Raw genomic sequence first — 22,103 nt, forward strand, 5'->3', positions numbered from 1 at the left:
GTCCACCTGTGACAGTGAAGCTGGGGGAGGGTGTGTGTGTGTGGGGGGGGTGTTTTCCCTCCACTGCATCCGCTACCGAGAGAACGGAGGGGAATCAATTCCATCAGTGCAGGAGGCGGAGCCAACGGTGAGTTAGTGATGCTCGGCAGGTGCCAGTGAGATGTAGTCCAGAGCCAGGAGGGAGAGGAGTCTGTGAGAGGACCAGACCTGAGACGGACCCCGGGTGAGTGACTCCCCCTCTTTCACTGCATGACTGTTTGATGCTGAGCTCGCTACTCTAGATATCAGCCACACTATCTGACTGGAATAAGCAACAATGTGATTTTATTTTTTTCATTCTTAAAATGCATTTAAGTTCAGCGTGATGTGATTTTGGGCTGGATGATTCTGTCTATATGTCCGTAACCAATGTGGAACCCTCAATATAAATTCAATTAAAAAGGTGATGCTTATTTTGTTTTTTTTTTTTGTTTTTTTTTTGTTTGGTTAAAGAATAAATCTGATAAAACTTGAACCTGAAGACTGTTGAAATTCCATAATGCTCATTACTGCTGAGCAATGTTAAATCAGAAATTACATTTCTTATTAAAAATATTATTTATATATTATATATTTATAATATTAAAAATACATTTTATTAATGAGATTATAACATGTTTATCTTTTCTAAAAAAAGGCACCAACTATGCTGAAACAGCCTGAACTAAAATCAGAATCAACTTTATTGCCTTGTTCAGTGGGGATCCCCCCAACTAGGAAAGTGCTTTGGATTACATGCTGAATAAAATAAAATAACCCACAAACAAAGACAGATCACGAATTTGTGATGAGGGCCGAGGGGAAGAAGCTGTTCCTGTGACGGGAGGTTCTGCTCTGGATCGACCGCAGCCTCCTGCCAGAAGGAAGAGGAACAAACAGTACATGACCAGGGTGAGAAGAGGCGACTCTGATCCGACCTGCACGTCTCTGGGTCCTGGACGCATACAGGTCCTGAAGAGGTGGCAGGTTGCATCCGATCACCTTCTCAGCAGAACACACTATGCGCTGCAGTCTGCTCTTGTCCCTGGAGGTGGCGCTATTGTACCAGACGGTGATAGAACATCACAAACTAAACAAAAAAGTGCCATACGAAATATAAATAGAATATAAAATTAGTTAATATAATTGAACATATTAAAGTGAAGCAAAATGGAGTGGTAACTTGTGTGAGAAACAAGGTGTAAACCTCAATGTTGGTGCTATCAAAAGCAGACTTTTCATCCAACTGCATTTGTCTGGCTGCCTGGAGCAGAGACACCAAGTCGGTGACCACAGTGACGGTTTGTGTCTCAGTGCTCGCTGCTCTCCTGCCGTCATGCTCGCTCCCGCCCTGCTGTGTGCCGCTCTGCTCCTGCTGACCCGCTGGGAGGTCACCGAGGCTCGAGCTCTGCAGCCACCTCCCGACGCCGTGCAGGTGAGGGGAGGGGCGGGGGGTGACGTCATGTGGAAGTGGATTGAGTCCAGTTCCGAGAGGATGAATGAAATGCATCGGTGATGAAATTATCCCTGCTCCCGTCTTCATCTCTATTCTCGGCCACAGTTCCTGGAGCAGTTCCTGGACCGCTACAACCAGCTGCTGACTCTGGACGACCTGGAGAACCTGCTCAATACGCAGCCTGAGTCGGAGCAGGCGGCCTCCGACGCCAAAGACGGCGAGTTGGAGTCCCCGTGGCTGCGGCTGCTGAGGGGGGCGGCCAACCAGAAGCGTGCAGACCCCGACCGATCCCGCCGTGGGTGGAATCGCGGCTGCTTCGGCCTGAAACTGGACCGTATCGGCTCCATGAGTGGCCTGGGCTGCTAGTGTGCCACAGAGGGACTGATGACGTCAACGCTGGCCACCGTTGCGCATTCATGGTTGTGTCTGTCACCACATGTTCCAGTGTTTGTGCCGTTTGTTTTTCAGTTGCATGACCCAAACCAGTAAATGTCCACCAAATAAAACTTGTTGATCACCGGCCGGAGATGAATTCCCGAGCTCCTGAGTCGGCCCCCGGGCCTGGTGTTTCACTCATAGATGTGCAGAAGTGGTCACTCACTGGTGTGAAGGTTGAGTGTTGGGATGTTTCACAGCTGCAGCCGCTGCTCCTGGGCCTGGGCTCCTTAGGTGTCGGTCATGCACGGGCTCTGCAGGTCCTGAGGAAAGGTGAGGACCAACTGAATGGTCAAACATGAGCAGACGCGCTGGGCAGGAAGTGAGCTGGTTTGGTTCTGTGGCGGATCTTTTTCTAGCGTGCAGTTTATCATTCAATCACACGAGGGCGCTGTGCGCTTGGAGTGGCGGTAAACAGAAGCGCACGCCAACATGACGTCAGCGTCACATGACGAGGTGCTGTTCAGTTGTCAAGCTTCTCGGGTGAGAAACTCACGTCCTGAGAGTTTTATTCAGCATTGTTAGAACAAGAAGTTGTGAGCTCAAAAGTGAACGAATTTGCCAATCCTTTCCGTCTAATTTTCGAATTCTCTGTAGAGCAGCCATTCATGTCTCGGCCTGCAGAGAGTCAGACAGGTCCCATGCTGCACTGCAACAGCTGTAGCCCTTCTTCATCTTCACGCTTGGGTTTGTCATAACAGCAGCAGCAGCCACATGAACCTGCAGGACGGAGAACAGCAGCCAACTAAGCGGGCCTCTAAACATAGAACAACCTTTAGTTCCCCTGAGTGGCGGCGGCGGTGGCGGCCTGCGTGCAGCGGAGGTCGTGACAGTTCAACTATGCCGGGAGACAAATGCAGCCGCGGCACTTATCAGCTGATGGTGGAGGGTCACGTCTGCAAACCAGCCGCCGGAGACTTTCTTCACGTCGCCTTTGTCCCTTATCAGCATGTTTCCCAACCTGCCCGGGCGGAGGGCAGGAAGGCCTCTGAGAACTCTGGTTTCCTCCCATGGCGTAGAACCAAACTGCTGCTTCAAATCCTCTCAGGAATGCCACGATGCGGCGGCGCAGTTGGCCAAGTCTCTGAGGACCATCTGGAAAGGATTGGAGCGGGAATAGCGCCCTGAGGAGCCCCGGTGTTGCACCACCCGACCTCATCTGAACACACTCAACGACCGCGACAATGGGGTCACATGACGCTCATATCGTGGAGGCAACAGGCCATGCTACCTTTGGCATTAGCAGCTTCAGCGTCAACAGTATTTTCATGATTCCATACCTCCTAAAAACAAATGTTACCACCGTGACTCTTCTCACATTCGCCATACGTTGTTAGCTAAATTAGCATGAAATGTATCAAGCTAATCGGTGGTGTTTCAAACCAAGGCAGCACTGAGTGCTCCTAGGCAGGAACAGTGACCTGCTAGCTTCCACATGAAGCTAAGTCTGGCAGTTTGTGCTTATGTTTCTGCTTCTTCACTGAGTCACGGTTCGTCTGCTTCTTCAGCAGCCGCACGGTGTTTCAGGGCGCGTGTTACGTAAGCGAGAGAGTGGCTGTCGACGGTGGCTGGGGTCATGTTCTTTAGGCACTAAATGTCACCGAGAAGGAAGGCGGTGATTTGATACGACTCTCTGAAGGTCACAGTGGAGTCTGCTCGCCCCCCCCCCCGTGACCCCACAGTGTCCCTGAGGTCGATCCAAAAGGTTTAGCAGAGGCTCATGAAGGCTCGCGAGCAGCCACGCGACGACCTTGACATTCAGAAGTGGGCGTGGTGAGGAGGTGATGTCACGGAAGGGGCGGGGCCCCCCAGCCGCTCAATCATTAAAGGAGAGGAGTAAACTTTGCTCTTCCCCACTCACAGCGGAGTCGCAGGATCGGACTGAGGCGTCTCACAAACGGTAAACTACTTTGCAGCTTGTTTGACCTCCACACTGGTGATGCTGTTAGTGCTCGTGTGACTGGCAGATTTGCCTGCAAGACAACTTGAACTCTCGCAGAGGCTGAGCTCAACAGTTAGATGAGCATTTCGTCATTGTTCTGCAGCTTCAGCAAACTTTGGAAAAAGACTCAAACGAAGGGAGCAGTGCAGCACTGTCCGTCGACTCATGATTGAAGTCAGCTGCTGAGGCTGCATTAGTTTAAAATTTAGGTAATTGTTTTTTTAAATAGTAAAGTTGTGTTCTCAGTTGAAAAGTTGTATATAGTCCAAGTACATAGTCCAAAACTGAACATAAAAATACAAATTATTTTCTTATTCACCTGGTATTTCCTGCTGTTAAAAACAGCAGCATTAAAAGGAAATAAAGGGCTTTTTTCATTTTTTTTTTTTTTTTAAATGAAAATATTTCTTCCAGTTCTGAGGACTTATTGAAATCTAAATACCTAAAACAAGCCCCGCTGCTCTTTGAGTGACTCTTGTCATGTGCTTGTCTCCACAGAGGACTCGACCCACTCAGGCAACATGGTGAAAGTCGGAATCAATGGGTGAGCACTCTTGTGCACAGGCTCTATTTCGGGTGAAGGGTTTTAATCTGGCGACTGTTGGCGACTGGTGTGTCCACTGGAGTCTATTTCGGGAGCTCAGTGAGCCTCGTGCGTCCCCACACATTCTGCAAATGCTTGTGCCGCTTTGACTGTGTGAGGAGAAGGAAAATAGAAATACCGTTGTCGCACCCATGACCCTCGACCCCCGTGGGGGTCAGGGCTGCAGTGCGTCACGTCGGGCTCACTATCTGTGTTTGGATCCTTTATCGGACGCACACACTCGGGACAAAGTGCCAGGGTTTTGGACTCGCTGGTTAAAGAGTAACCTCAGCTGTTGCTCAAACGGCTGGATGATGGTTAAGTGGGGGGGTGGGAGGGGCACTTGCACACCTCCCCCTGAACTCTGCCCTTCACATAGAGGCTTAACTTAAAGGTCAAAGCCTCCTCTGGTGCTGAGCTGAACATGGCTTTGATTTCCTCCCTGAAGCAGCAGTGAAACCTCCATGTCTCCTCAGATTCGGCCGTATCGGTCGCCTGGTGACCCGGGCAGCCTTCCACTCCAAGAAGGTGGAGATCGTGGCCATCAACGACCCCTTCATCAACCTGGAGTACATGGTGAGCGGCCGACCCCTGACCTCCGACCCACGTCAGCTGACCTGCTGCTCAGCCCTTCTGCTGTTGAACACAGGTCTACATGTTCAAGTACGACTCCACCCACGGCCGCTTCAAGGGCGAGGTGTCCGTGGACGGAGACAAGCTGGTCATCAACGGACAGAAGATCACCATCTTCCAGGAGTGAGTCCAGCTCCCGGCGAGGCAGAGCCTCCTCTGACCCCCTGCTCTGCTCCACAGGAGGGACCCTGCCAACATCAAGTGGGGTGATGCTGGCGCCGAGTACGTGGTGGAGTCCACCGGAGTCTTCACCACCATCGAGAAGGCCTCTGTAAGTGCTGTATGGCACTAGGCTTCAAAACTTCTCCAGTTTTGGTTTCAGAAAAAGCTGATCTCTTTATCTACATTAAGACGGTCTTACTATTACTATTCAACATCGACTGGCAGCAGTGACCGCCAGAGGAGATGGGATGCATTTGAGACGTTGTTCGCGTTTAGTGCAACAGCTCCATCTCGTGGACATGTACAGGCGTCAAGGTCTTCTCTTCAGTCGGAACTCGAACTTTTTTTATAAGTTATTTGGTATTGTTTTTTAATTGGCTCTTTTAAAGACGGGGTCGGTTTTTAAATTGCGATAGAAATTTCACTTTGTTTTTCAAATTTTCTAAAACCCAGGGGCCACCGAACGCGTCAGAGCCTCTCCCCATGACATAGACTTCTTTATCTCAGCTGCTTCTGTTGCTTTCCACTCCATTCAAACTTGATCCAAGGATTTCACCAGACATGCAGGGATTCAGGTCACAGTCGACAGGCTCCAAAATAAAAGCACCGTAACTTGCCCTGTCACCCACCCAGGCTCACCTGAAGGGCGGCGCCAAGAGGGTGATCATCTCTGCCCCCAGCGCCGACGCCCCCATGTTCGTCATGGGCGTCAACCACGAGAAGTACGACAACTCCCTCAAAGTTGTCAGGTGAGTGCTTCTCCTGTGAAGTGAAACCAGGCGAGCAGTTGCCTTCAGAGGGTGTGAACTGCTTTCTGTCTCCATAGCAACGCCTCCTGCACCACCAACTGCCTGGCCCCTCTGGCCAAGGTCATCCACGACAACTTCGGCATCATTGAGGGCCTGATGGTGAGGATTAACCTTGTCCGCCGGGAGTGCGCCGATTGACCCGAAAACCAGATTTCATCTCCAAACAAAAACATTAGCGGAGGGCGGGGGCTGACTTCCTCCTAATCCCTGTCCCCTCAGAGCACCGTCCATGCCATCACCGCCACGCAGAAGACCGTGGATGGCCCCTCCGGTAAGCTGTGGAGGGACGGCCGCGGCGCCAGCCAGAACATCATCCCCGCCTCTACTGGGGCTGCCAAAGCAGTGGGCAAGGTCATCCCCGAGCTCAACGGGTCAGTGGCGGAGCAAGCGGCACTTATCGCTCCCCTCACGCGCTGCCCTTCACTCATGTCCACCTCACTCTTCGCAGGAAACTGACCGGCATGGCCTTCAGAGTCCCCACCCCCAACGTGTCTGTGGTCGACTTGACCGTCCGCCTGGAGAAACCCGTGAGTGTTGATACCCATTACCACTCTGTTAGGGAAAATGGCGTGATACCTAAACCTCATGCATCACTGTGATCGGGATCGATTTTTTCTTTTTTTTTGAAGAGTTTACTTGAACAAGTAGTTGCGAAATGTTTTTTTTTAAATATATATGACCGCTGGGTGGCAGTGTTCAATATATAGTAATACATTTTAAATTTGTAATACAAAAAAACGAAAGTTTTCATAATGATGTTCAGAGATTGAGGCAATTCTTTTGGGTCACGAGACTTAGTTTCCCAACCTTTTCGTTGTAATGAACATGAGTCTCGAGTGGTAATTCCTGTCGGCATTAAAGCTTCAAATGTTTGTTGCAATGCAGCTGGACAAGAGCAGCAGAATGTCAGTCAGGGATGCGAACTAATGTCCATCACATGTTCCCGTCACGTGGAACCAACAACATCCAGAAGGAGGTCACCGGAGCGGGATTTTAGCGTTGAATGCAAAAGCGGCGGCAAAATAACCGAGCGACAACAGGAGTTTAATGTGGAATAATCCATTCATCAGCCGCTTCCATATTACAGTATTGACCCAAACTTCCAAGAGAGGCCACATTAGTGAACGTGCTGGCACTTCCAAAACTGAAATGTAAAAAGAGCAATTGGGCAGCATCATGGTCGACTGCGAGGCGGTAACTGGCAGGCACGTGTGTCATGAGCGTCTGTCTCTCCAGGCCAAGTACGACGACATCAAGAAGGTGGTGAAGGCTGCTGCTGACGGTCCCATGAAGGGATTCCTGGCTTACACAGAGGACCAGGTCGGTGTGTCCCCCCCTTTATATTTTATCTCTTTTTTTTTTATTTGTTGAAGTTTTAAGAGTAGAAGTTTAATTTTATCTGGAATTTTTTTCCAGTTTTCACCTTTTGTTTTTAATAAATTTTATACAAAACCACAGAATGGTTCTTTAAAAAAAAACGGAGCAAAATTTAGCCAAGACCATTTTGTCCCTCACTTGCAGAAGTGAGTCCTGGGAGTAACTGACTCGGGCGTTTTGCTCTGCTCGCTTCTGTCCAGGTTGTGTCCACGGACTTCAACAGCGACACCCACTCCTCCATCTTTGATGCTGGCGCTGGCATCGCCCTCAACGACCACTTTGTCAAGCTGGTCTCATGGTGAGTGCTCATGCTGTCACCTCTCACCCGACAGGATTCTCACGCCGTCCCACTCCTCCCCAGGTACGACAATGAGTTCGGCTACAGCAACCGCGTGTGCGACCTGATGGCTCACATGGCCGCCAAGGAGTAAGGCTTCCACCGCTGTGTTGGTTTTATATCCGAGACCCGCTTTGACCCCTGAGGAAGGTCCCTTGCATCACAAATGAGATTGAAATTGGTGACCAAGTTTTTGTATCTGTTCTGATCTCTGTGGTGGAGAGAAGGTGTGAGGAGTGACAATAAAGTCCTGCGTTTGTGAGACTCGCGAGTCCCAGATCTACACAACATCCTCCTGAGCTGCTTCACTTGTGTTCAATAAGCGTTAGCGCAGCGTGACTAACGCGACTCGACAATGGCGGTTCAATACGAGGCTTTTATCATTCACGCCAAAAGGCACTGTGGCCCAACACTCACGCAGGGTGCCGCTGAACGAGAGCGTGTTGCGGTGATGTTGAGGGAGGATGATGCACAGCAGCTTACTGTGATTGATGGCGTCACATTTATGGATGAACATGGGATTAAAGTCAGCTATAAGAATTTATGAGGAGCCGGAGTCGCTGTTGCCAGGCAGGTTCTGGCATCACGGTTTTGTCTACTTTAACTGGGTCTTAACATGAGCATGGGCAGGGTCAAAGGTCACTGCTCAACCTTTGCTTGGATTCAGTCTGATTCTCCACGGCAGAAGCTCATCAAGAGAGGATGAGGGCCAGTCACAGGACAGGACCCTGAACCACGTGCCCTGAAGCTAGCGCCTCAACCGACACACGGCACAGTCACATGCTTGAGTTACCTCGGTTCCTGAACAACAGCGCCTGTCACTCACATATTTAAGATGTCAGTCAAAAGTCTGGTCCTGCGTGAGGCGCCGTGAGCTTCACACTCGGCGGTGCTGATCCTCATGTCTCCAGCAACAACAGATCAACATGCTCCCTCAAATGACTTATGGTCCAAATGTATTCCCAGACAACGTTTTTATAAACTCATCTGTATGATTTGTGTCTCCCCCCCACCCCCCTCCCCCGGACACACACGCACACATGCACATAAATACTCTGCTGATTCAGCCGCATGATCATTTGAGAGCAGATTGTGGCGAGTTAAGTGACTCCAGAGAAGAGCCACATGGATTTATAGCGCAACATTGAGCGACAGATTACAGACGAGATTTGGGCTGTGACACGCATCGGAGAAGGGCCACAACAGAAAGGTGAGTTCATCATCTGACAAAATGGAATTTGAGAAAGGTGTCTTCAAGAACTGAGACCATCTACATGCAGCTGTGACTCGTCGTCTCCTGCAGTCGCCGGAGCCTGAACATTAGCGCTGGCCGATATTCATAATCTGGATTACGCTCATTCAAGATCTATCATATCATTATTGCATGCATTAGTTAATTCAAGATCAGCACATATGAGACTTCTCACCAGGGCATTGTGGATCTGTCCCGGGGCTTCTCCCCATGTTTCCATTGAACTAGCAATCTCACAGTATTTCTCCAACAGAGAGAGAGATAAAAGGGCTTTAACTTTCAATATTTCCCATTTTTAAACAAGACAATCCTCCCCTTCACTTTCAGTCTGCCACTGACATGCTGGACTTGAACCGACAACCCTCTAGGACTTGACTTTCACCACTTGAAGAGGACTATTTTCCTGACTGCGATCCCTGGCCAGCGTGTTCATTACTGCGAGTGGTCTGAACTAATCCCCTCCACCACTCACTTTTTGGACCTCTTGCCTCACGGTCACTTTACATAAGGGATTTGAAAATGCATTTTAAAACTGACCCTCCTCACGACAGGGTCACTCATGTGACTCTCAGCTGTAAAGCCTAGATGAAGATTGAAAGATCTTGTCTTCTCGTCTCTCCTTTGACGTCAGAATCTCTCGGCTTCTTCGATAACCTGCTCGAGTGGTGCAGCGGACCGATGGACACTTCAGAGCGAGGCTCCGCCCCCTTGTCCACACAGACGCTGTTCAGCTCCCAGCTTTCTCCTTCAGCTGATCTGGCAGTGGGGGTCATCCTCATCCTCACATGTGAGAGCAGAAACTGCCAAAACTGAACAGCTGCCCCACTTCACGTCTTTGTTTGCGATGAGTCATGTAGCAGGAAGGTCCGAAGATAGTCTCCCACTTTGACTTTGTTCCTCAACGTCTCCAGGTATTGCATCATTGCTGGGAAATGGGATGGTTCTGCTGGTCCACTGCAGGAAGAGGAAGAAGCTCAGACCACCAGAGCTCATGACCATCAACCTGGCCTTCTGTGATTTTGGATTCATGGTGTTGGGAGCACCTTTCTTTATCATCTCCAGGTAAGCGTTCAGACAGAGGTGGAGGATAAGCTCCAGGTGATCGGGTGAATCTTGTTTCCACCAGCCTAAGTCACGGATGGGTGTTTGGAGAGACCGGCTGCATCTGGTACGGCATCCAGGGCTTCGTCTTCGGCATCGGCTCGCTGCACACCACCTGCCTCATCTCACTGGATCGATGCCTGAAGATCTGCTGCCTCAGATACGGTGAGTGTCCAGCAAACCTCCTCCATGGTCTTGCTGATGATGTCCTCTGTGAAGGCCAGTGGCTGGAGCGGCGTCATGTCTCTCTCTCGATTGCTCTGGTCTGGATTTGGACCATACTGTGGGCGGTCCTTCCAGCAGTCGGTTTTGGAAGCTACGGACCAGAACCATACGGTACCAGCTGCACCATCAACTGGTGATCTGCTCCTCTTGTTTTCATTTTTAAGTCTTCACGGCGCTTCTGACAGAAGCTACCTCACACGGCTTCCTCCCGCAACACTCTCTGCAGGTGGCTGATCAAATCGTCTCAGAGTGACAGGATTTACATCTTGCTCATCCTGGGGTTGTGTTTCGGGATTCCCACTCTCACCATCATTGCTTCTTATCTGTCCATCTTGTTGACGGTCAGTGAATTTCAGCCAGGTTTTTGATTGGGAAATCGACTGCTAAAGAACACGTCTTCATCCAGGTGTCCAGATCCAACCGCACCCTTTCGTCCATACCGTCCACCACTGTCAGCCATGCGAACAAAGACTTGAGGCTTGCAAAGGTGAGCTGACATTTCCTGCCTCCAGACTGTGTCGTAATGAACCGGATGTTTTGTTCAGATGGCGGCGGTGGTGTGCAGCAGCTTCCTGCTGGCCTGGCTGCCTTACGCTGTCGTGTCGCTGATGTCAGCGCTCATGCCAAACCCTTCCAAGTCTGTTCATGACAGCTCGGTGGACAGAGCCGACGGGTCTAGATCCAGAAGCCCGCAGCAGTTCTCGTCCCTGCCCCCCTTGGTCACGCTGATCCCGGCCATGCTGGCCAAGTCCCACTGCATGATGAACCCTCTGATCTACCAGATTATGAACAAGGAGTTCAGGGATGACGTGTATCTGATGGTTTTTGGACCTGACATGGCTGAGAAGCGACGACTTCAGAGCCACCGCAGGAGCTCCAGTGACCGTAAGGATCTTGATACAACTACACCTTCTTGAAACAAACTTTCCAACTGGATCCTGACCAATGGATCCTTCAAGTTATCCTCCACACATATTAGTAATTAAACCACGACTCACCAGTATTTGCTTTCCTTCTCTGTGAAGGAAGCACCGACCCGTCTCCCGGCCACAGTTTGAGGACGAAGAGGAGCATAGCAGAGTCTTCGTTTGCTGACCGCCTGAGCTCCAAGAAGGACAAGAAGAGGGCGAGCAGCGAGAGTTTCACCTTCTCTGTGGAAACTATATCAGTGGAGTCTGAATCTGTGGACACACAGAGGAACATGGAGCAGCAGCGTGAGCAGAAGTCATTCAAGAAAGATTCTTCTTTCTCATCTGGAGCTCAATGTCAAAAGCATAGCTGAATAGGCGATGCTATTTTGATCCAGGCAATCTAATCTAACCTAATTCAGAAACATATAAAAAAAACATTGGTTGCATTTGGGACCAAGTAAAGTGGTGAGATTAGGCGGAATATTCTTCATGTTCAGCCACAATTTTCCTAAATCCCACATGTAACTGAAGGTATTACTGTCATTCTCCCTTGACATTTTATTTCAAATTATCCAGCCCAGTGTGATAAGCTCACAATATAATGACAAACATACCAATCGTAGTAATACTGACTTTCAATATGGATGACAAATACGATTTTTAAAATTTGTTTTCAACTACAAAAAAATGGAAGCAAGTCACCTATTATGGCTATTTGCTGAAAGGCGCTGAACAGGAAGCAGTTAATACGTTTTCTGTCTGTGGTGAGCAAAAGGCTGAAATAACAACGTTTCGGCATATTTTCGCAATGAGAGAATTAATATTACTACTAAGAAAACTAACACAGATGTCGTTTACCAGATCAATGACGTCACGATGTCAACTTGTGAAGCTTTATCATACACACCGCTATAGATCCGTTCTTCCAATGCTACTATTCAACATTACAAGTTGAACGAAACAGCTAGATGAAAATGTTCATGACTTAATGCAGACTGACGTTTTTCTCTTTATGAGTTGATCTTGACTGACGTCTAGTGGTCAAACCCAGAATTGCATCCAGCTATTTTTCGTCTCACAGTTCGAACCGTTTTTTTTTCTTCAGTGTTTCCATCCTCTTCACTCACCTCGAACATCCTCATTTTATCACGTGTCATTTCACTTGATAACCGAATAGTTTTGTAAATGAGTGAGAAAGCGATAATAAAATCTGTCTCCAGGAAGCTACTCTGGATTATTATTTTTTATTATATTATACAGTACTACTATACGACATTATTCATTGTGCAGTAAAATATAAATATTCTACCTATAGTAAATTGGTATACGATTATTGTTCACCAGACAAATTAAGTCCGTGTATTAACGTTAAGCTCCACTGATAAATTCATCAAACCAACTTGATAACATCAGATGCTATGTAAGCGCCCTTTTCTCGCCACAATCCAGTGAATCGATAATAAAACAAACTATTTTAGATGCACTGTTATTCATCCCTCATTGCACGTGTTTATTTAAATGCAAATAAATTAGGCGCGAGAAATCTACACATTATACTCACGAGTGTGAATTCACATTGATCCTTATCAAAAAGGAAATGTGCGACAAACGCGCTGTGAGGAGCAGCTGATCGTATTTGGTGACGTCAACCAGCGACTGCATCCTCGGGAAACAAACGGTTAAAGATGGAGTGCGCATCTACTGGTGTATTTACGGTAGGCGCACTTGCTAGCGCTCGCGGTCACATATGTTGCCAGAAGTTCGGGACGCGGTGCCATCGACGCTTCTGCCTCGTTCTTCATCCCCGTCCTGCGTCTTTGCCGCCTGTATTTTGGTTCATCCAGACCCAGCGGAGCTCCGGGCCCGCCATCGCCGCTGGACGTCGTTGTTTCCTCGGACTGACCCAGCAGCTAAGAGCCGACCTCCAGCTTTAGAGATCAGGTTCTAAATCCGAGCCGGTTATATCACCTGGTACCGCAGCTGCGTGGCTTCTATTTAGGTCCAGTGGAGCCGTTCGATTCTGTCGTAGCTAGAAATTCAAACGTCCGTGTTCATGCCAGATCTGCAGCGCTTCAGTTTTCCATACCATAGCATGAATCCTTTGTTGGGGGCCAACACGCATCTCCAACACCCTCCTCAGCAGATCCACAGCCCCGGACACCCAGATTCACCATCCGGTCTGCTGCCTGATCCAGTCTTCGGTGGATCAGATCCCGCACTTCTCCTGGGTGACCTCCCCGCCTCTGGGCCTGAGCAGCCGGGGCCTGACTTCCCTGCAGCCCCCCCTTACCTCCATCACTACCAGCACCGCTCAGTGCACCATCCTCCTGCTGCCATGGCGCTTAGAAACGACCTGGGCTCCAACATCAGCGTCCTCAAGACCCTCAACCTGAGATTCAGATGCTTCCTTGCCAAGGTGCACGAGCTGGAACGCAGGAATAAGATTCTGGAGAAGCAGCTGCAGCAAGCTCTGGATGCCAACACATGCTGCAGTGGATGTTGTGAGAGCAGGAGTACTCAGGATGCTGGGGTGCAGACCGGCTTTGTGGGCACCATCCCGCTCAGACCGGGCTCCCTTTCCTTCCACAACACCAACAATTCGGCTAGAAGGCCCACCACTCTCTTCCCTCCGCCAGTACCGCCATCGGAACCGCCCAGCTCGACCCAAACCTCTCAGCACCCAGCCATCACCATCAGCCAGGCCTCTCCTAGTGTGTCCTCTCCAGGCTGCAGGACTGTCGGCAGCAGCGCCGGCACTGGCCCAGTGGGGTGTTCTACCCTGGCTCCCCGGTTCCTCCCAGGCACCATCTGGTCGTACAACCACGCCCGCAAGTTGGGTCCGGGCGCAGAGAGGCTGACCAGTCCTGGAGTGTCCTGGGTTCACCCTGATGGAGTCGGCGTTCAGATTGACACCATCACCCCTGAGATCCGAGCGCTCTACAACGTCCTGGCCAAAGTGAAGCGTGAGCGAGATGAGTACAAACGCAGGTAAAGATTTTTTACATCTCATCCTGTCATAGTATGTCTGTAGCTGGGGTTGGCGATGAAATCTGGTCATGGCTAGCTGGGGTCACAGGAAGCTGGAGACACCCGCTACCTTGGGTGGGAGCCAATAGTTTGCTCACCCCAGAGGAAACCTTTGTCCTCAGAATTAGATTCAAGGACCAGAAACTCAAATTCACATGGACTAATCAACCAAGAAATATTCCTTGACCACAGTGTGACTAGACGTTGAAGTGGATCAGCTGTCTGAGTCCTGGTCACGGGACCACAGCTGCACGTGCTGGGAATACTCCCGAAATATCAACACGACAGGTGTCTCACAGAAGTAAAGGTCAAACCGTGCTGTGTTGATGTGAACATTCCCTCAAGTTAAATATCAAAACCTTCCCATGCGCTGTTATGACACAAAAAAAACAAAACTCTTTAGTACTTTTCAGAGCACAACTCCGAAACTATGTTTAATACTGTATGTAAGTTGCGTGAAATAAAATGAGAATTTATCTCAGTCAAACTTTACAGAACCAAATATAAAATGAATTCATTGTAAATATGTTTCCACCTCATCACTAGCAGCAGAGGGAAGAGGCAGTGTGAGATTGCTGTCTAAATTCACTCCCAAATTTCAAGATGGCCTGCACGTTTCCTGTCGTCAATAACTGCTCTCAGTTTACAGCCAGAAGAGCAGCCCATCGTCTCCAGTGCCTCGTCTGGTCGGCAAAAAACTCTCCTGCTCAGTTCTTGACGCTATTGGATCAGCTGCATGGTGGTGACATCATCAAATCAAATTCTACTTAAATCATTGCTAATAGTAACAAAGAAAAATGAGTCATCACCTTATTCTCTGCTAGAAATAAAAGCCTTAAACTGCAAGTCTGTCAGAGCTGGTGCGAAGCTAATGCTAGTGTGGTTTGATTCCTGCTGCTGAAAACCATCATCTTTATTTGGAGGCTCATGAAGTCGTTGATGATATTGTGAGGAAATCACTAGCTAAGTCACCTAGAATGTAATATACGTATGATACATGCTTTAGCCTCTTTTTTGGGCTTTTATATTCTCATCTGAGTCGGCCATTTTGCCGACTTTTTGTTCAGGTGCTGTTGGAATAATATGGATAAATTCTGTCTTCTCTGTAGAGAGAGCAGTTTGAACGTAAAGGCATTTCTAAGAGAAAAGAACATACATATTTATAGTGGGTTTTTTTTATATAACTATGTGATTTTAAACAGCCAACTGTGGTTATAATGCATGTGTAACAAGCTTAATTGCTTTACTGATTCTATCTTACATTTATCTCAAACCAGTGTGGGTTTTCGCATTTAAATGCATGCAAATAGAAGTTATTCATAAATATTTTCAAAATAAAGCATAAATAATTATTAGAAAAAAATGAAACATAAAACAATTTGAAATTAAAGAAATATAGATTTGTGAAATGAATGAGGGTCAAATAAATGTATTTAGCTGCGTGTTGCCTGTTGGACAAAAGGTTTGAATTGGAGGAGAACCTTCGAAAGTGCTTCCTCCAATAACCATAGAGCTGGTTGCCTGGAGCTGGACTGGGGAGCTGTCCAGGGTGTCCCTTCTGCCGTGTTTTCTGACCCTGGCTAGCTGGAACAGATGATCAGGTGACATTGACCTTGGCTGTCTCAGATTGTGACACTTTGTTTTGGCTCACGTGGACTCACTTCAGATTTCCGTCCACTGACAGGAGCCATGAGGCTCCTTTCCCAAACAAGAGGCAGCAGTCAGACTGAAAACATGGTCCTGTTTCTGCATCGCTGAGTCAGCCTCACTTGTCATGGTTCCTCAAGGACATGCTACTTTTGGTGGCTTTATTCCCCGTCTCTCTGTTCCCCCATGATTCATTCTCACTCCGAGCCCCCCAACGTTCACGCTCCCTGCCCCCCTCCCTCCCTCTGCCTCTGCAATGCAGCAGGCTCTGCTGCCGGATGGAGGGCTTGTCTCTGCACTTCTGTCGTCTCTCTCCTGACGCTCACCTTACCGATCGGACAAGCTCCACAACACGCTGCCGTTTCATGACTCGGCATGTTTGCGATTCCCGGCATCGATGTTCAGTTGTGAGGAAATAAAGTCTGTGGCTGTCTTGATAAATCAATGCTCCGACTGCTTGCACTTGTGACTTGTGATCACGCACGACTCTGCAGCACTGAGATGTTTCTGTCTGTGGCTCTCAGGTGGGAGGAGGAGTACACCATGAGGATGGATCTGCAGCAGAAGATTGCAGATCTGCAAGAGGTAACGTGCTGATGGAGGAGCGTCACATGACATACGGAACCCATCCTAGATCATAAAGGTCATGTTTGTCCCTTTCCCTGGCCTCATGTGCCCATTAAAACACCTGCAATGGTAAACAAATGTTTGCTGCAGAACAAGCTCACCTCAGAGAAGCCGAGCGCTTCGCACATTTGATGAGTCGGTGGGAAATTCTGCTGGTTTTCACTTCAGCGGTTGTTTCTGCTGTGGGTCGCCGCTGTCGATCACTCGGTCAACCAGTGCTTCAAGCTGAAACGATCCGTCCGAGCTGGTCTTGCCGCCACATTGTCAGAGGCAACTTGCTCACATGAATAAGTGAAGAGTCGATTAGTGCCAATTATGATGTCATCAGCGCTGCAGAGCGGATGAGTGCTCCGTGTTTACAGGGCTCCTGTGGTCCCTCTCGAAGAGCTTTTATTTTGACGACCTATTTGTCCGTGCACGGGTTTCCATTGCTGCGCACAGTGAGCACTTGTGTTGATCATAACTCTGTGTGTGTGTGTGTGTGTGTGTGTGTGTGTGCAGGACCTGCAGGAGAGTGAAGGCTGTCAGGATGAGCTGGCTCTCAGAGTCCAGCAGCTGAAGGCTGAGCTGGTCCTCTTCAAAGGCCTCATGAGCAACGTGAGCACTGATTCATCTGCTCTCTGTGTTGTCCTGAGACGACGAAGCTAACAGCGCTAACTAGCCTGCATCAGTCACCTGCTTATTGCGATGTTAATAAGGTGGTGTTTCACACTGTTCCTTGTCAGAACTTTTCGGACCTGGACTCAAAGATCCAAGAGAAGGCCATGAAGGTGGACATGGACATCTGCCGGAGGATCGACATCACGGCTCGCCTGTGCGACGTGGCGCAGCAGAGGAACTGCGAGGACGTGATCCAGATGTACCAGGTCCAGATAGACCCGTCTCTCCTCGAGTCGTGGAAGGAGATGGTCTCACTCACGTCCGGCTTCATTCGCAGGTCCCCAACAACCAGCCGTCGCTGACCTGCCGCCGCAAACAAACCCCGCTGTCCATCAACGGGAGCGAAGGGGAGGAGCCTGTGAGCACGTCGGAGAGTGACGGAGGAGTGGCGAAGGAGGAAGAGCACGTGGGCTCCTCGACCAATCACATCAACGAGGAGATGCAGAGGATGCTGAATCAGCTGTGAGTGTGTGTCACTCACACACAGACATATTAGGAGGGATTCAACACATGTTAAGCGACTGTCGGGACTGTGGAACAGGTTCCAACTGAGGGGACTAAGGCTGGAAATACTGCTTCCAGATCAAGATCCAGATCAGGAAGCAACCAATCATTGCTCCAGCTACTAAATTCTTTTTGTATTGTATTTTATTCACTTATCATTTTTGTTTTCCATGATTCATCATTTAATTACTTTTACTTTTTTTTTGTTAAATATACAGTATCTTTGAAGTTTATTACATCTGCTGAGAAGACGTTTGATAACAAGCTCCAGTGTTGAGTGATGGATCAGATTTTCTTGTAAATTGCAGGCGCGAGTGTGAATTTGAAGACGATTGTGATAGTTTGGCCTGGGAGGAGACGGAAGAGACCCTGCTGCTGTGGGAGGATTTCCCAGGATGCACTTTACCTCCAGACCCCACCCACCCACCTGGAGAGGTAACCTCACGCACGGCCGCTCAAACACCGTCCTGATAGTCCAGCGTGTTCAGACGGTTCTTTGTGACATCAGATTTTGGTCTCCCAGGACGACTGTCTGGAGAAAGTCATCAACGACACGGAATGTCTGTTCAAGTCCAGAGAGAAGGAATATCAGGAGACCATCGACCAGATCGAGGTGAGACATAAGCGTGGCGCGAGGAGGGAGAGGAAGGTGGAAGATGTGACGTGTTTCCTGCTGCAGCTGGAACTGGCCACAGCCAAGAGCGACATGAACCGTCACCTGCACGAGTACATGGAGATGTGCTCCATGAAGAGAGGCTTGGATGTTCAGATGGAGACCTGCAGGAGGCTCATCACACAGACGGGAGACAGGTGCCACAGCAGTCTTTTCTTCTCACAGTGTTTTTCTTTATCTATTAGCTGTGGTATTTTTGTTATTCCAGTATTTGCATGGATTTTTTGTCCTCTTAATCTTTTTGAAATGCTACAAGAGTTACTAAAGATATATTTATTTTCATATTTCATGCCTATTTGTTGACTCTATTAATTCCACTATTTTTTCATCAATTTTATATATATTTGTATTTTTAAGCTTTTTAAATTCAGACCTTTTTTATTTGTTTTTTTAATAAATATTATAGTAAGTGAATCTGTTTAACGTCACAATGTATTTTATTGAATACATTTTTGTAGTTTATATCTATTTATTTGAATATTTCACATTTTTATGGAGATATATTTTTCTATTGCTCATAGAATTTTTATAGACTCAATTGTCTGCGTCATTATTATTTCTCATGCTGTATTTTAAATAATATTTATAATTATATGTTCATTTTTGAGTTAGCATAAGGGTTTAAAATGTGATTTAATACCAAAAATTAGCTAAAGGATGGACTTATCGCTGTGTTGTTGTTGCCCTGTCCTGCCCCTGCCTCACCCTGATCTCCGTGACCCAGCACCCCTGCGGTCCCGGCTCCTCCCTCCGACGACGGCGAGCAGAGAGACAGCGACAGAAGCTCCGCCTCCCCTCCGTCCTCCAACTCTGGACGATCTTGACACCTGCTCACCCGTGCAGAATGAATCATCACGTGACCTCCTCACCTGGCTGCAGCACCGTCATCTCTCACACCCCTGCTTCAGCAGTCACTCGTCTTCATGGTATTCTGCTCCGGTCTGCTCACGGGTGTAAGCTAGGGAGAGCAGCGACATCACTTCCTCACGCGAGACTTTAGCTGAAGCGTACTTTAGCACATGATATAAAAAGCTTCTCCCAAACATCCTCCTCAAAATGAACTGCTGTAGTTTCCATTCTTGATGTGGCAACAGACCGCACTTTGACTCCCAACAAGTGTAGACTAAACCATCAGTCTTTGTTGTGTTCACAGAGGAAAGTTCAAAGCTCTGTTTGTTTTGTTCTCAAGTTGCTCGTCCCCTGACATAATGTCTTGTTTGGAGTGACACTGTGAGTTGGGTTGTTGTTACTCATGCAGTGGTAGTGATGCAGGAGTGGAAACGAATCTGATGTCATCTATCAGCTTTTTACTGCCTTAGCGCTGCTGGCTTGGCAACAACTGCGGCCCCCTTTACGCTCCGCTGTTCTCCTGTTGGAGTCATGAACACTTTTACTCACAACATCCAGGAGATGGTCGTGCTGCTTGAGTCAGCTGGTTGCGCTAGTTTGTGTGAGCTACGGTTCCGTTTTATGTGGCTCTTAATGAAATGTATTATTTATGTAAAGTGCACCAACAACTAGCTAAACATTAAACATTTGTTGGACAGGGGCCTTAAACTGCGAAGAACATTTTGGCCCCTACTTCATTGAGTTGCCGCGGAACTAAACCAAAGCTCGATGCAGGTGGTTTTGTGGCAGTCGCTGATTAAAAACACACAACAATAGATTAGTTTGACCAGGCTTTAGATCATGTGTCACTCATCGTATTATATGGTAATAAAACTGACGGAGGTTCATTGCATCCAAACTACATCTATGATATTAAATTCACATTGGATCAGAAGTGTAAAGGGGGCCACTTGTTTTCAGGCTAAACATGGTGCGATGCTTCCTCAAGGGCCAAAACAAGTCCTAACAACAAGTCACAGGATCCGTCCTTGAGACCATGTCCTGTTTGTGCTGCATGGTCGAGTGCCAAAAAGAGCAGAAAAGAGGAGTTTGAAAGAGAAAAAAAGCTGCTGCCGATGTTCCGCCCAGGGGTTCAGTGTGACCGATGTACATAGTTGAAACTTGAGCCTGTAAGATTTTGCACATGAACGAAGAGCAACGCAAATGAAACAATCAGCACTATTGTAAACAGACAAGTAGATTATCGAATTGACCTCATGTTTACTTTATTTCGGCACATTGGAAGTTTTTGAGACATCCCATAATGTCACCGCTGTAAATGAGGCTGAACAACTAGAGGTTCTTCTGTGGTGTTTGACACAGATCTGAGTTCTGTCAGTTTAACGTCCTGCATGTGTGAAAGTCCTCGCAGTTTGAGTGCGAGGTTCCATGTTATGCTTTTCCTTCTCTCCTCAGTTATTTAGAGTTTTGAGAAACATTCTGAGGTGTGAAAGTGTGGACTGGAAGCTGGGTCATTTAGCGTCCCTGGGCTCCTTCACTCACAGTTGTGCTTTGACCTATTACGCCCCCTGGTAACGTCACCTGATGTAACAATACTCCAGTTGAATGGGAGAATCCTCACCACCCCGCAATCCAAGATGGCTTCCCTGAACATGAACAGGAAGTTTTTTCAAGCGTGACAGTAGTGTTCATGGACGTCACTATCTTTTTTTCCGACTTGGATAAGTGGGACACCCTGAACTTGGCTGCGACGTCCTTCCAGCTCCAACTTCCCACTTCCGAGGTCACTGGAACGCAGCGTAACACCAACAATAATGTTGTTTTTCTACTAAAAATCTGCTGTCCAGGGGCTCCATAGTTTGGTGGACATGGTGTAATATGGAACCTTTCAGGGAGTGAACCACAGTGACTGCATGGAACTACATGTTTTACCAGTAGAGCTGCACGACATGTTGAAACCACATCTCTGATTTGTTTGAGCTCCGTTCCTTCCTGCGGTATACAGCTGATTTCTAAATATCAATGATTTAAATGATACTCTATTTTGCCTTTATAAAACTATTGATGGGTATTGTCTTGATAGTGATCAGATAGTATAGCAAGCTACAGTTTAGCTACGCGTTAGGGTTAGCCTCTCCAGTCAGGTGGGCGCCTTAGCTTGTCATAGCTAGCTTGGCTTCGCTAGCTTGGCTTGAGAGTTTTGAATCAACAAACGTGTTAAACTGAATCCTGACACCACACTCGCATCGAAGACTGGCGTGTTGTAGGCTGGCGAGTAGATGTGATGTATGCGGATGTGATCGCGTTCGACACCCCTGGACCTTAAAATCCTTAACTCTGCTAAGCTAGCTAGCTGACAGCGCTAGTCTCTCATATGTCGTGCAGCTCTAGTTTTGGAGTCCTTCCTGTTGGAACCTTAAATAGCTCAATGCTTCTAAATCAAACTTGAACTTGTGTTTCCATCCTTTGAGTGTAAATAATAATTGGTGAAGTTGTTGAATGCAAACGCTTTAGCTGACTGAATATACGACGGCTTTGTTCTCATAGTTGTCGGGGTGGTAATATTATCATAGCTTTGTGTGACAAATGCCGGGAAACCTCGCAAATCTAAAAGAATGGACCTCACTGGAATTATAGTACGACATTTATGGTTCTATGTAGATAATACCGGTGTGACGGCGCAGCTCCAAGCGCCGTGGTAACGTGAGAATAAACAATGTCTGATGAGTCGCAGTGTGTTTCTTCGTAGTACTGCCACAATCACATCACAATAAACAGCTGTGTCTGATTTGCAGTAGAAAAAACACAAGTGACCATATGCTAAAAATAAATAAATAATAAAAATGTTTTTTTTCTGAAATAACATACAAATAAA

General features: G+C 47.9%; 4 protein-coding genes and 1 long non-coding RNA gene across 9 annotated transcripts; 4 read left to right on the top strand and 1 right to left on the bottom strand.

Annotated features, from left to right (window-relative positions):
* Positions 1–45: 45 nt before the first annotated feature.
* On the top strand, positions 46–1,993 carry nppcl (natriuretic peptide C-like). Its single transcript, XM_053844065.1, has 3 exons — positions 46–223; positions 1,333–1,453; positions 1,580–1,993. The coding sequence occupies exons 2-3, from the start codon at positions 1,355–1,357 to the stop codon at positions 1,838–1,840; spliced, it is 360 nt and encodes a 119-aa protein (XP_053700040.1). The 5' UTR covers positions 46–223; positions 1,333–1,354; the 3' UTR covers positions 1,841–1,993.
* Positions 725–13,540, bottom strand: LOC128746768 (uncharacterized). Of its 2 annotated transcripts, XR_008412586.1 has the most exons (5): positions 12,803–13,540; positions 11,329–11,511; positions 2,076–2,172; positions 957–1,075; positions 725–892 (listed from the first exon to the last, which is right to left on the bottom strand). It is a non-coding gene; the product is annotated as an uncharacterized LOC128746768 (long non-coding RNA). The 2 variants fall into 2 exon arrangements; XR_008412587.1 differs by lacking the exon at positions 2,076–2,172 and having other exon boundaries at positions 725–1,075; positions 13,328–13,540.
* gapdh (glyceraldehyde-3-phosphate dehydrogenase) lies at positions 3,717–8,016 on the top strand. Its single transcript, XM_053844063.1, has 12 exons — positions 3,717–3,809; positions 4,350–4,395; positions 4,911–5,010; positions 5,084–5,190; positions 5,248–5,338; positions 5,863–5,978; positions 6,056–6,137; positions 6,258–6,409; positions 6,487–6,565; positions 7,275–7,358; positions 7,616–7,713; positions 7,777–8,016. The coding sequence occupies exons 2-12, from the start codon at positions 4,373–4,375 to the stop codon at positions 7,844–7,846; spliced, it is 1,002 nt and encodes a 333-aa protein (XP_053700038.1). The 5' UTR covers positions 3,717–3,809; positions 4,350–4,372; the 3' UTR covers positions 7,847–8,016.
* Positions 8,812–12,525, top strand: opn9 (opsin 9). Of its 3 annotated transcripts, none has more exons than XM_053844061.1 (9): positions 8,812–8,962; positions 9,636–9,791; positions 9,916–10,066; positions 10,131–10,270; positions 10,325–10,463; positions 10,557–10,671; positions 10,737–10,817; positions 10,876–11,215; positions 11,356–12,525. In XM_053844061.1, exons 2-9 carry the CDS (start codon positions 9,683–9,685, stop codon positions 11,610–11,612), a joined length of 1,332 nt encoding a protein of 443 aa, XP_053700036.1. In that variant the 5' UTR covers positions 8,812–8,962; positions 9,636–9,682; the 3' UTR covers positions 11,613–12,525. The 3 variants fall into 3 exon arrangements, with proteins under 3 accessions (XP_053700036.1, XP_053700037.1, XP_053700035.1); XM_053844062.1 differs by having other exon boundaries at positions 10,330–10,441; XM_053844060.1 differs by having other exon boundaries at positions 10,131–10,463.
* On the top strand, positions 12,921–21,948 carry iffo1b (intermediate filament family orphan 1b). Of its 2 annotated transcripts, none has more exons than XM_053844058.1 (9): positions 12,921–14,229; positions 16,440–16,500; positions 17,044–17,139; positions 17,268–17,408; positions 17,480–17,664; positions 18,015–18,141; positions 18,215–18,319; positions 18,386–18,516; positions 19,104–21,948. In XM_053844058.1, exons 1-9 carry the CDS (start codon positions 13,295–13,297, stop codon positions 19,201–19,203), a joined length of 1,881 nt encoding a protein of 626 aa, XP_053700033.1. In that variant the 5' UTR covers positions 12,921–13,294; the 3' UTR covers positions 19,204–21,948. The 2 variants fall into 2 exon arrangements, with proteins under 2 accessions (XP_053700033.1, XP_053700034.1); XM_053844059.1 differs by having other exon boundaries at positions 18,230–18,319.
* The last annotated feature ends 155 nt before the right edge of the window (positions 21,949–22,103 follow it).

This window comes from Synchiropus splendidus, chromosome 15 (assembly GCF_027744825.2).
Source record: "Synchiropus splendidus isolate RoL2022-P1 chromosome 15, RoL_Sspl_1.0, whole genome shotgun sequence".
Lineage (NCBI taxonomy): Eukaryota > Metazoa > Chordata > Actinopteri > Syngnathiformes > Callionymidae > Synchiropus > Synchiropus splendidus.

Coding starts and splice junctions, on each gene's coding strand:
- gapdh (XM_053844063.1), top strand. CDS start 4,373: ATGGTGAAAGTCGGAATCAATGG. Junction 6,410..6,486: donor GTCATCCCCGAGCTCAACGG/GTCAGTGGCGGA, acceptor CACTCTTCGCAG/GAAACTGACCGGCATGGCCT. Junction 7,714..7,776: donor TTTGTCAAGCTGGTCTCATG/GTGAGTGCTCAT, acceptor ACTCCTCCCCAG/GTACGACAATGAGTTCGGCT.
- iffo1b (XM_053844058.1), top strand. CDS start 13,295: ATGCCAGATCTGCAGCGCTTCAGTTTTCCATACCATAGCATGAATCCT. Junction 14,230..16,439: donor CGAGATGAGTACAAACGCAG/GTAAAGATTTTT, acceptor TGTGGCTCTCAG/GTGGGAGGAGGAGTACACCA. Junction 18,142..18,214: donor CCACCCACCCACCTGGAGAG/GTAACCTCACGC, acceptor TTGTGACATCAG/ATTTTGGTCTCCCAGGACGA.
- nppcl (XM_053844065.1), top strand. CDS start 1,355: ATGCTCGCTCCCGCCCTGCTGTGTGCCGCTCTGCTCCTGCTGACCCGC. Junction 1,454..1,579: donor CACCTCCCGACGCCGTGCAG/GTGAGGGGAGGG, acceptor TCTCGGCCACAG/TTCCTGGAGCAGTTCCTGGA.
- opn9 (XM_053844060.1), top strand. CDS start 9,683: ATGGACACTTCAGAGCGAGGCTCCGCCCCCTTGTCCACACAGACGCTG. Junction 10,672..10,736: donor ATCTGTCCATCTTGTTGACG/GTCAGTGAATTT, acceptor GTCTTCATCCAG/GTGTCCAGATCCAACCGCAC. Junction 11,216..11,355: donor CCGCAGGAGCTCCAGTGACC/GTAAGGATCTTG, acceptor TTCTCTGTGAAG/GAAGCACCGACCCGTCTCCC.